The 12,693-nt window shown below is 39.0% G+C and overlaps 1 protein-coding gene across 6 annotated transcripts; it reads left to right on the top strand.

Annotated features, from left to right (window-relative positions):
• The first annotated feature begins 3,121 nt into the window (after positions 1-3,121).
• Positions 3,122-12,068, top strand: LOC143859239 (small ribosomal subunit protein uS9m-like). Of its 6 annotated transcripts, XR_013239205.1 has the most exons (6): positions 3,122-3,636; positions 9,655-10,077; positions 10,246-10,326; positions 10,591-10,706; positions 11,489-11,545; positions 11,650-12,068. XR_013239205.1 is itself a non-coding variant. In XM_077369942.1 (4 exons), exons 1-4 carry the CDS (start codon positions 3,279-3,281, stop codon positions 10,638-10,640), a joined length of 912 nt encoding a protein of 303 aa, XP_077226057.1. In that variant the 5' UTR covers positions 3,123-3,278; the 3' UTR covers positions 10,641-11,426. The 6 variants fall into 6 exon arrangements, 1 of the variants encoding a protein (XP_077226057.1); XR_013239206.1 differs by lacking the exon at positions 11,489-11,545 and having other exon boundaries at positions 11,622-12,067; XR_013239207.1 differs by lacking the exon at positions 11,650-12,068 and having other exon boundaries at positions 11,430-11,543.
• The last annotated feature ends 625 nt before the right edge of the window (positions 12,069-12,693 follow it).

Genomic DNA, 12,693 nt, shown 5'->3' with positions numbered 1-12,693 from the left:
GATAGCAGTGGAATCTGCGGTACTTGCTCTGATCCCGTTTGATACTGTAGGACTTCAGCTTCTTGCGCCACTGGATATACTCTTGATTTTCGATATCCATTAGGATGTTCATCATCGAAGTGTTGAGGGGATTGTGTTAGAGTGTATGCCCTAAAAGCCAACCGTTGTAGTATTGAAATTATTATAATTAATAAAGTTTTTCGTTTAATGACATTTATTGGGTATCATACAGGAGTGTGTGATGTGCTTGTCTCCTTTTTAACACACATTTATCCTTAGGCAACATCGTAGGAATGGTCGTGCTCATGGATTTACAGATCCTAAGGGGCGGGGAGATATGACATTCTAGCTCTTTGTAGACCTAAAACATTCCTAGTTGGGGTTGGGAATGAACATCTCTTCTTGGACACAACCAGCATCAGACTTGCCTCCATACACACACTGGAGTGGCTTATCTCGGCCACTAGCATAGTGGACCCTAAGCAGGCACTGAAAAAGATGATTTCTAGAATAACATGTAGACAAGGAAATGGATAAAACTATTCTGTTAGTTTGGATCCTTTATATGTCCTTTGACCATAGGGGTCATATTGGTCTGTGGGCCTGCCTTGTAACATTGGCCTATCTCAGAGTGGTATCAGTTTTGGGATCACTTACGAGTAGTGTTGGGCCATAGGGTAACCATGGGATTAATAGGGATGCCCAACAAGGAATCCTCCACCTATTTTAGAAAGGAAAGTCATTTATGGTTTTGATCTCAACATGGGCCTTTAAAATATGACCGGCCAATCGATTTGATAAAATATTTATCAAAAGAGTTTTAGAAAACATTTGTTGTTCTCAAAGGGATTTGCAAATTCATTTGCAAGCCCATGTTGAAGATCGAAGGGCATGCCATTAGGTGGTCCCGCGGGGGTACTTAATGTCCACCTCCCGTAGGGCCCAAGCCGGTAGATGAGGATTGGAGGAAGAACGTACACATTGGATGTGATTAGGGGTATTTGATGGTTTGAAAGTCATCTTCAGGGAAATGTCTGTTAGACTACATGTCATAAAAGCTACTCATAGTGCAATTCAAAAGAGCAAATTAATCAATTGATGGGTATATTAAAGGAATGTGTTACTTGCTTTACTTCATTGACACATGTTCATCCTTAGGTAGCATCATAGGAATATCATGCAAGCGGATTCATAGATCGTAAGGGGCAAGGAGATATGATATTATGGCCATTTACAGACTAAAAGGTTACTGGTTGGGGTTGAAACTGGACATCTCTTTCTATACACAACCAGCATCAGGCCTTGCCTCCATACACGCATTAAGATGACCTATCTCGGTCATGTGGTACTGGACCCTAATTAAGCAGGAAGAATGGGTGTTGTGAATGGTTGGCATATTGGACAAGATGAAAATAGAATAGCCTATGGACAATAAATGAGGAAAATGCTATTCTACCCAGACAGAACCCTTTATATGTCCTTAGACTTGAGGGGTCATATTGGTCTATGGGCTCGCTATGTGGCTTTGGTCTACCTAACTGTGGTTCTAACTTTAGATCACCTGAAGGTAGTATTAGGTCATAAGGTAACCCACAAGGTCAACTGGGATACTAGACATGAAATCCTCCACCTCTTATAGAGGAAAGTCACTTATAGTTTCAATACCAGCACAGGCCTTTAAATTAGCCTTGCCAGGCGATTTGATAGAGTGTTTATCAAAAAAATTTAGAAAATAATTGGTTATTTTTCAAAGGAATTTGCAAATGCATTTCCGGACCCACTTGTAGATTGGAAGGTATGCCTTGGGTGGGCCTATGGGATAGTAAATGTCCACCTCTTGTAAGACCTAGCCCGGTAAGTGAGGATTGGAAGTAGGATGTACAAATAAGATGTGATTAGGGGTATTTGGATGATCGGGCGGTCATCTTCAAGGTAATGTCCTAGTGGGGGCCACTTACCTAATGCGACCATAGTATGACTACCGAGCAAGGCCGCAATGGGGCTCTTAGAGTCTTAGAAAGTTAGAACTTGATTGAGTAAAACTAAAACTCAAGACCAGATTTAATAGGATAAAAAAATCCTACACATCTCCAAAATTCGTCCAACTCAACTCTCCTCTTTAGGTTAATTGTATTTGGACACTTTTTGAAACTAGTTTGCTAAAATAATAAAACTAGTTTGAGAATTTTAGAGATTTGAAAAACCAAAACTCTACATATTATAAATATGTATATGGGACGTTTTTTTTATCTGATCTTGACTTGCAAAATTCGTTCACCATCAATTCCAAAAGAGAAAAATCAATCTACTCTCTCTTTCTCTATATTCTCTCTTTATCTCTCATCTTATAGCTGTAGCTCTCTAAGAACATAAAAAGCTCCATGAATTTTTTGTTTTTTTCCTCTTAGGTACCGATCCAGTACATATAGTAGAACAAAAGTTGTTCTAATTTTCTTTGAGCTATCGGAAGGAATCCACCGGTTCGACTTGCAAGTTTACGCTGTTGAGAACGATTGTGGTCGTTTGAGGAGTAGATCAAGTAGAAGATCAAATTATTTCTAGCGTATATTTTCTTCATCATATATTTATTTTAATCACCATTATATCATCCAGACCCTAGGTTCATCGGTTAACGGGCAAGATTGGTAAAAAAAATTACTTTATGCGATTTTTAGGTTCCTAATTCCACTACGCACATCGGTCTTGCCTAGGTAAAATCCTCCTAACAACAACTTGGGTCGGGTTGAGGCCAACCCTAACCCAACCCAAGACAGCATTCCCTCAACCCTAACCCAACCCAAGCCTCTAGTTGAGGATGGTCAACCCTAACCCAACCCATCTAACCTAAAATTGGGTCGGGTTAACTCGGGTTGGATCCGGGACCTAGGGCCAAACAAAAAAATATACAAACCCAAAGGGAATTAAGAAAAAATTAGAGGATGGAGGTCGGGTAGGGTTGCGAAAGGTCTCAATCCTAACCCAACCCAACCCAACCCGAACCAAAATGGGGGTTGAACCCGATCCAAGTTGCACCCTTGACATGATTGGCGTGATATTCATGCGATATGAGATCCAAAGCAAGGCCTCTCACATGGATGGTTTAGATCAGTCAAAAGCCAGGACCCACCGGATGTAACGGCTAGGATCATACTAAGCACGCATGTGGACCCCATCAACGTTTCCCACATTTGTCCCTTCAACCTTAAACCCTATTCTCAATTTCTCTCTTTCCAAGTTCAAACCCTAAAATTTCGTCCCATGGTTCTGTTGCCTCAACTATGCTCTCTCGCCTCATGTCCCGTCCTTCCCATCTCCGTTTCCTAACCCTAATCTCTTCTTCAAACTCCACAATCTCATCTCCCATTCTCTCTCACCCAAACCCTAATCTCATATTCGTTCTCGAATCTTCTAGAAGCTTCTCGAACAGTCAGAAGAACAGCTTAGACCCCTCCATTAATCGGTCCTGGAACTTCTCCCCCGATAACGAAACCGACGGTGCAGATTCCGTTTTCGGATCGGACGGAGATGATGAAGTACGGTCAAAGGATAAGGAGTTTAGATCGAATGAGAGGGGTGCGGGAATATCAAATGTGGGGGATGTGGATTTAGAGATGGAGATAGAAGGGGAGCTTTCTGGTATTGTTTTAATTTGTTCACTAATTTTCTTTTTTCATACTATGTTTTCTCAATTTATGTTTCATTGAACATTGGGAAATACTCAAATACTGCATTTGCTTGTATTATGGAATAAATTTCTTTGATTGGGACTATGCATATTAATTTATTCGAATTCTTGATGAGTGATACTGAAAAAACAATGTGTATTCCTATGTGGGCTTATATGTCTCGTTTTTTTCCTGGAAGGTAAGATGGGATTGAGCGAGTTTGGTGACATGTATATGTGTTAGGTAACTAATCAATATGCCAAAAGATCTAGAGCTGATGGAATGTGTGAGGCTTAGCCCTTTAAACTTGTGTATACTAGGATGCGTCCCACCTAATCCCATACTTAGGCAGGCACCGACATACACTTAGGACCATAACATTTCATCAGTCACCACGCTTCTGCATCCGCCCACCTGTGGTGACTTCACTCAGACGGCTTTCACTACACTTTTTTACCATGTAGCCCTTTCCAGGTAGTCCTCGTCATGCCTTCTGTGACTAACACTTGACATGATGATTGCTTTTTACCAAATGTTAGGTATCTAATGAATACACCAAATGCCCCATAGAACGTGTTAGGCTAGGCCTTCTAAACATGTTTCATACCAGGCTGGGTCCCACCTAGTCCCACGGCAGGCCCCCAATTAGGACTGTTACATTATTTTTCTTGTAAATTTAATATTTTTGATTTGCATTTTCAGTACTTTATTGCACATATCTGTAATGTTATCAGGATCAATACGTTTTTTTTTTTTTTTTGAAAGATAAATACATATTGTCTTGTGATTTTTTATATCTGTATTGTATTTCCAGAATTTTTTCCTTTGTTTGTAGGATAATACATTGGGGGGTTGTGTTGTATTTTGCTACTTCTTCTTTCCCTCCCTTTTTTATAAAATCTTTGGCATTCAAATAAAAGAAAGAAAGAAAAGAAAGAAAAGCTTCCAAGGGACAGATTGGCAGGCCCTAGCGGATCCCTTAATATCTAAAGGGCAATGTCCGTGGAGTATTTTCTACCAATGGCAAGAAAATCATAGCCTTTGCAATGAAATGGCGTCGATGATATCTCACCAATGCAGGAGAAGAAATAAGGTAGCGGACGCCTTTGCCATTGAGGCATGTAATAACCAAACCAACAGAATTTTATTCTCTTGGGAGGACCTTCCTAAAGAGGCCAGAGGTAATGTCAGATGCGATAAATTCGGCCTACCCAACATCCAGCGGAATGTCTAAAACATAGATGATTAGAGAGACTCCCTCTGATTGCATTGTTGTAACCGTGTGCCTTAATCTCACTGAGATTTGCTGTATTGACAAGGCTGAAAGTCCTCAAGTTTTAACTCCTATCAGTAAATTCTAGGTGCCTGCGCGGGTTCTTAGTTAAATGCTGGGTTTAAAAAAAGTCACAAATTACAGAATCAGGTTGACAGCCGCATGGAATAAAAAATTGCAAGTGATGAGGAGCTTCTTTAACCTGGGTTCATAACATTGGTAGACTTTTTTATTTGTTTATTTTTGGAATTTGGGGAGATGGAAGCAAAGTTAAAGTGTTAAACACATTTGATTAAACATTTGTGAGTGGAGGCTTATATTATTAGTGGTTGGCACATGCAAATGAAGACGAGAAGGTGGTCGTAAATTAAAGTCTGACAAGTGAGGGTATGCCTCATGTTATTGTAATTTGGCTTGTGGAGGAATGTGATATAGACAAAGATATCGGCTGATGAGTTCGTGGGCAAAGAATAGAGCGTAGGTTGTGGAATAAAGTGGGGGAAAGAGTAAAAGGCTTTAAGAACACACAAAGACTCTTAAGATTCCCAACATGATTGAAGATGAACAAGACTTAAGGTAGAACCCATGGGACACCATAGCATGCACTAGGTGGAATGGAGTGGACCCGGAACTCGCCTGAGTCGATTCCCTTTTACCTTGGCCGCGCGTTGCGTCACATCCACATTTCGCGTTTTGCCCCACAGAGTCAATAAAAACTCCTTTGACTCCCCCGAGTTTTTTTTTTTTTGAAAAATGATAATTTCATTAATGATTAAAATAGGGACAAGATGTTCCATGCCCTAGTACACCGAAAGGGAATGAGTACAATTACAAAAACTTTGACAGTAGATAGTTTAAGAAGCAATAACCAGCATATGGTCCCTAAGCACTCCTCCTTTTGCTAAGGTATCCGCTGCCTCAATAGCCGATCTCCTTCGATGTTCAATCCTGGGCTCCAATTTTCGTATTAGATCCAATATTTCTGCAATTAACCCCTGAATCCTCCACGGACCCCTTGAGGCATTTGATGCCCAACTAATTGCATTCGCAGAGTCCCCTTCCACAATAAGGTGTGTTACATCATGTTCAAAGGCCCATCGAAGTCCAAACAGAAGGGCTCTTACTTCTGCGCATCAATTGCGTTCTTGGCCGCGTCCGCGCCCAGTCGACAAGGATTTTTCTTGGCCGCGTTCCGTCACATCCGCATTTTTAAACAATGGTCCATATAGCATTCTCATCAAGTGTTAGGCGGCACTTAGCTGTCATGACAGCTGGCCATGAGTTGTCACCAACTTAAAGCATGAAAGCTCACCTATAAATACGTGTGGTACTGTAATTTTCAGGTCAGCTTTTGGATTTGAGAAAACTTGGTGAGTTTGGGAGAGTTTGGAGAGTTGAGAGCTCTTGGAGAAGAGCTTCACTCCATGGATGAAAGATTGGAGGATCCTTGGAATAAGCGATCTCCAATTCCATTCTTTTCTTCTTTAACTTGTCTAGTGCAAATTTTCTATCTCGGTTTGAATGTAATCAGTCAAGTTTCTTTACTAATTCAGTCTTAAATTTCTGTTGCAATCAAGATCTATCCCTTGTAATTCATTACAGCTTGTGTAAGGTCCTTGCAGTTCATTGATCGAATCAATCTAAGAAGAAGAAGAAGAAGAAGAATAGTAGTGATAAGTTCAGTTTTGAACTATTAAAGAAACAGAACTTTATAGTTAGATCAGATCTGGTTTCTCAATTCAGATCTGGTTGCTATAATAGTCCTAGTTTTCCTGATCTGCAACTTTCGATTATATATAGTTTTTTTTTCTGACGTCAAGCTTAATGTGAAACCAAGTTTCTGTCACTATGAGTTCTCTGAAATTTCTGATCTACAGGTTCAGGTCTGATAAGATCTGCAGTTGCTCAAAGATTTGGATATCACAACTGGTTCCAAGTCGCTATCTTAGTTCTCCACTATGAAGTTCAGTTCAGAACTTATCTATCGCATATAGACCATTTTAGTTTCTGCAATTTCAATTTGTGTTAAGCATCATTTACCACTTCTAATCTAAATTACTGAAATGAGTTCAGATCTCCGTTCCTCGACAGTTCTTGTTGTTGATTGGAACTTCAGGCTCTCTGCGGGCATGGTTTTTAATTTTCCGGAAATTTCCCCAAAACGACCAAAAAGTTTCTGTTCCGAACCCCACTGAAACTAAATCTCAATGAATTCCTTCCATGCCATTATTTCCGTCAAAATTTCTGAAATATCGACCGAAATGGTCAAAATGACAAAAATGGAAAGATGTTATGATTTGCATTTCATTTCATTAACGTAAAGAAAGACATTTGGTAGGCAATATCATTGAACTGCACAGCAAAGTAACTCTATCTTATGCACGGGATGCCAGACATGGAACCAATAATACCTCGTAACTCTATGAGCTATAGAGTCGGGGTTCTTGGAGGGGAGATTGATCATTGTACTTTCTTATACTTCATTACATTGTACTTCTTTATTGACTTTACTGTTATGGACATGTGCGACAACGCATCTTACTGTGTTCGATGTGATTTAGCCATCATGAATGACTTTCTTGCTTATGTAATGGTTTCTAAGTATTATTGTGCGCTTATTCTAGCATTTCCCAAGGTTTTATCTTAAAAATTCATCATTTGCATACGTTTCTGTACATTTTCATGATTTTACAAGATCTCTACCAAAAACGAAATGTTTCCGGTTTCGTGCCGACTGAAACCGAAACTGAAACTTAAAACATTGTCTTTGGGAATGACATTCTGACCTGAAGAACGAGATTCAATTCAGTTCTAACTGAACTAGAATCGGAGAACTTGCTGGATTTGAAATCAGTTCCCTTCCACCCAAACCGTGGACCTTCAGATGTCCTGCTGCTACAACAATTTGAACATGGAGAGTTCAGCTCTATTTTGAACTCCAAGCTAACATTTACAGTTAATTCTTGCTGAATTGAACTGTAAATTAGTCATGAGCAGAAGATCTGAAATGAAGACAAGGCTTGGAGGATTAATCCATTCAGAAGTGAATTAGTTCTGCTATGAACTGAACGAGGACACTTCCGTTCTACTATGAGCTGAAACTAATTCAGCAGAAGGCAGTGTTCAGTGTTGCTGGATTATCTTTTCAAAGTGTTTCTGCAGAAAATCCTGGTTTGATGAGAAGTTCCCAAGAACTATATTTGTCGCAATGGACTGAAGCCTGTTCATCATGTCCTACTAGAAAAGCATGTTCTATAAAATTTGAGTACGCGGTGTGTCCCAATGCAAAAATCACACTAATCAGATGATCCTAGCCATTTGATTTGGGGCTTGCAGGCAAAAAGTTAGAACAAAAAATCATGAAGGCTCTGATCAGACATATAGGGTTGTGTACTTGGTGTATCCTTTTGATTCTAGTATCATCCACATTGGCATCCATTGGATCGATGGTCCAATCATCAAATAATTGCACTTAATGTGAAAAATAGTTTGGGTTGCCCACAGGAGATGCTTTTGGAACATCTAATAACATTTTAACAAAACCCGTACGGGTGTGGCTCGTTGGCTTAAAGTCATGGGTATGCTCCTCAGTGACGCGAATTCAAATCCCCCAGGCTTACCCGATGCGCGTGGTTTACGGGTGACTGCGCACATCCGTAGGGAATAGTCCCGCGCTAAATAATTGGGGTGGGGATACCCTATGTCATCAAAAAATAAAAAAATAAGACATTTTAACAAGCTGAGGAAATGCTAGAGTCGACCGTGATGGCATTGTGATACAATGAGGTACATGCACTATTACATATTGGGGCCTCTCTTTTAGATTGCTAGGTCCTACCTTGGATTACACAAAAGTCCAGTTGATTTCACAATCTTAACAATCCATACATATTATTAGTCATTGGTTCTTTTGGAGGCTCAATTGATTTTCATAGTCATAGTGCCATTGTATGGATTAGTACTTGGAAGTCTCCTTGTAGGGTTACATTAGTGCCATCGTATGGATTAGTAGTTGGAAGTCTCCTTGTAGAGTTACATCATCTTAACTATTTGCGAGGTATCTAGATCTTGATCTCTCTCTCTTTCTGAACCCTCTCCTTTTCCACCCCAAATTTATCTCAATATGACAAAAAATTCGCTGACCATTTTAAAAAAAAAGGATAAAAATTCTCTTTTTGGTATAGCATGTGACTCAGACAGTTTTAGCTGCCATTGTTCAGCTACATTTCCATGTTATATATAATCTAGTTCAATTTTTCTACTGGCAATATGATAAATTCTCTCTTTATTGTTTCATCTCAACTTCCAATCAAATAATTATGTCACTCAATTTCTTTCTGGCAAAGATCAAGAAATTGAACACTATTTCTTGCCTCATAATTATCATGCCCTTCTTTGGATCTGTTAATTTTCAAATGAGCATATGAGTTCTGGTTGTTATATCCTCTCATCTCTACTTTTAAAGAGGATTTTCGATTTCCACTATGCATGTAAATATGTAATCTCTTTAACTTCTACAAAACCAATAAAATTCTTTTAGAATTTGCTTTCAGTTGGAAGTTGGAACCCATCTTTCCATAGGAAACACGTTGCTAATATGAAGGAAACATATGTGTGCTTCTGTAAGTGGTTGTGGATAATAGCTAGCACAATAGTGGACATATCCTAACTGAATTGTTCTTTTTAATCTTTGCTCTAATCCAAATCGTATTTCAGGAGACCTAAATGCAGAATCAGAAACAACGGAGGCAACGGCAGACAGTTTGATTGCCCTAAAGGACTTGAAAGGTTCCGAAGGATTGCCCCCTGTGGGAGAGATTGATGACATGCGCTCAGATGAAAATGAGATAAAATCCACCAGAGCTGAAATGGAACCCAAGAAAGAGGAGGAAATTGCTAAAACACGGCTGATACAGCTTGATGAAAGGGTTAGAGCTTATGCAAAAGCAAAAAGGAAACGCAGTGTAGCTCATGTCTGGATTCAACCTGGTGATGGAAAATTTATCGTCAATGAACAGAAGTTTGATGTCTATTTCCCAATTTTCAATCATCGCGCTATAATCCTTGGACCATTTGTTGAAACAAAGAATTTTGGTCTTTGGGATGTCAATTGCTTTGTAAGGGGAGGTACTCTCATCTGTAAGTATCATTTGGTGATGTTTTCCTGGACAAACACAATATTTTTCCAAGGTCTCATCCAGTTTATCTCTTTTCTTAATTACTACTCTTTCATACCTTAGTGGTGCCCATTTCATTTTTTTTTTGTTTTCTTTTGGTAAAAAACTTCTATGTACCTTGACATTTCAGGCCAAATTAGAGCAATTCGCAAAGCACTATTTCGAGCACTGCAACACTTGGGAATTGGGATCAATCCACTCCTCAGAGCAGGTATACAGTCCAAGAAAGCGTGCCCATTTCATGTTCAGAGTATGGGTGCAACTCAGTCAATTTTTTGGGAATTTGGGTTGAGCTTTTACCATAAAATCAGGTCGGGTTCGTGTTTATTCCAATTCATTTATCAGCATAAGCTCAACCCAACCCAAGTTGCACCCTTAGTTCAGACTTCAGAGACCTGCATCATAAGAACTGCTTATCCATGATACCATATAACATTTTATAAGATATCAACCCATTTAATTTTTCTTTAAACAGAAGAATCAAGGGCTTGCGGAGAAGAAAGCGAAGAGCAGGGCAAGAACTGAACAGGCCAGCGAGAGACATCAAAGTTGGCCAATATCTCTGCCCACTATCATGTCCTACAACTACAAGTAACATTGCTCATCTTTCCATAGATGCTCAAAATAATCCTAATTTTTGGACCGAGTTTGGGTTACTCCCTTGGAGGTGGCTCACTAGATTAATAGTCCTAAATACCTGGCCCACGTTACACAGATGGGTGGGTCACAAGCAAGAAGAAAACATGACTTAGCTCCTGAGAGAAAGCCGGTGTTTCTGAGCACCATTTCTGCCATGTCCAAAAATGTACATGGAAATGATCTTAAAGCGTTTGGTAAGTGGCACTCTTAAGGGGCTGTTTGGATGTATGGCAATATTTTTTTCAAACAAAATTTTTCAATTGAAAATGATTTTTTCAGCTTTTGGTGAAACTTATTTTCGATGTAAAATTATTTTTCAAAATAAAAACATTTCCCTATTTTCAAGGACAAATTGACTAGACCCTGGATTTTTTTTCCGTGGAATATTTCTTTGTGAAAATTTTCTTTTCCATAAATTGTTTTCCTTGGATTCAAACAGCCCCCAAGAAACACTTGAGAGGAATATACAATAGTGGGGCCCACAATTTCAAAAGGAAGCTGATAATTCTCCTGTGTTTGGATCTGCTAATTTATCTTTTACTTGAACTTTGAATTCTTTGAAAGCTTAAAACATTGAAATTTCTTCCTGTAATGGATTTTACATTGTTCAAACGACATTTTGTATTTTGTAAGGATCCAGATTTATATATTTGAATGAGATCCTATACTTTTCAGGAAACTGAATTTGCGTTGTATGGCTAATAGTTTCTGGTTCTCAAACTACCTTAATTCAGATGATTTGGGTTGTTCAACCCCCATGATTCTTGGCAACGAGCCAACGACCCTTGTGATTTTGATAAATTTAACGTTCAGTTTTCGGAGAATCTCTGCTGGCTATCTTCTAATCTCTTTTGTTTGGGCCGGTAGCTAAAAGAAAGTCCTCACTTTCTCTTGAACAACGGAAGGGCAGCATAGCACAAGCTTCAATTTTACAAGCTCAAACTTGAAAAAGAAAGGTGGTAGGCTATGAGGTATTCAACTCCAGGGATGAATCGTCACACAAATTTTTTTCGAACTGCTACAAGATCCAAAATGTAACGATACTGAAACACAACTATATTGGAGAAAACCCAAGAATTTTTAAGTATTTAGTGAATAAGAATGTAGAAGCATTTGGGCATTTGGGTTCCGTTTGGTTGCCATTGAAAGTGCTTTTTTTTTTTCCGTCAAACACCATTGAATGGGCGTTTGGTTGTAGTGTATTAGCAAAATTAAATAGGTATGTTTCGGCAAATGCCCTGATTATGTACGAACGAGATCGCCACCGGGTGTTTATTTACAAGAGAACAGTCCCATTTAACCTCAAAATTATCCATGAACCAGGACTTACCTTGATTCAAGCAGAAAACTCTGCTGATTAATACCATAGTTCACCCATATGATTTGACAATCCATATGGCTAAATTCTTTATGCATGTTTTTGTTTGTGTGAGCAGTTATTGTTCTACCTGTTGTAAGGAATATGAGATGGTGTCAATTGTGTGCAGCCCATAGTGGCTGGTAGAGCATAATGATCAATCTAAAATGTTTTGCAAAATGTTAATGTTCACTCTCTCTTTTGAATGAGTTTCAGCCTAATGATTTCCTTGAAAAGAAGACTAGTTCTTAGACAGCACACTGTTGAATATTATATTGTTCACATATCCATCGATTCAGTGATTTTTGCTTGTAATCCCTGATCTGTCTTCTATGTTTTGAATATGATTGCATGCAATTCCTGCTACAAGTAAAGCCAAAAAGGCCCATTAGTAGGCTGCGTTTCATGTGCTTTTCTATTCCTCTCTTCATTCATGTTCAGCATCAGTGCTTGAGCACACAAGAACTTTGTTCTTAGCTGTTTATTGTGGTGTTAGTTTCTCCCTAATTAAAAAAATAAACCCAGCAAAGCTTCGGAAATTATGAATTAAAAGTAAAGATTCCTCCATTTTTTTTTACGAAT

The sequence above is a fragment of the Tasmannia lanceolata genome, unplaced genomic scaffold (genome assembly GCF_043159265.1).
Source record: "Tasmannia lanceolata isolate RefF3 unplaced genomic scaffold, GAP_Taslan_0.1 ptg000029l, whole genome shotgun sequence".
NCBI classification, from domain to species: Eukaryota; Viridiplantae; Streptophyta; class Magnoliopsida; order Canellales; family Winteraceae; genus Tasmannia; species Tasmannia lanceolata.
The sequence above is the reverse complement of the archived record's forward strand: the minus strand, read 5'-3'. Positions and strand labels throughout refer to the sequence as shown.

What these genes read in the sequence shown, in the direction of transcription:
- LOC143859239 (XM_077369942.1), top strand. Translation starts at nt 3,279, where the DNA reads ATGCTCTCTCGCCTCATGTCCCGTCCTTCCCATCTCCGTTTCCTAACC. An exon ending in GATAGAAGGGGAGCTTTCTG is followed by an intron (nt 3,637 to 9,654) that starts GTATTGTTTTAA and finishes ATCGTATTTCAG; the next exon opens with GAGACCTAAATGCAGAATCA. An exon ending in CAATCCACTCCTCAGAGCAG is followed by an intron (nt 10,327 to 10,590) that starts GTATACAGTCCA and finishes TTCTTTAAACAG; the next exon opens with AAGAATCAAGGGCTTGCGGA.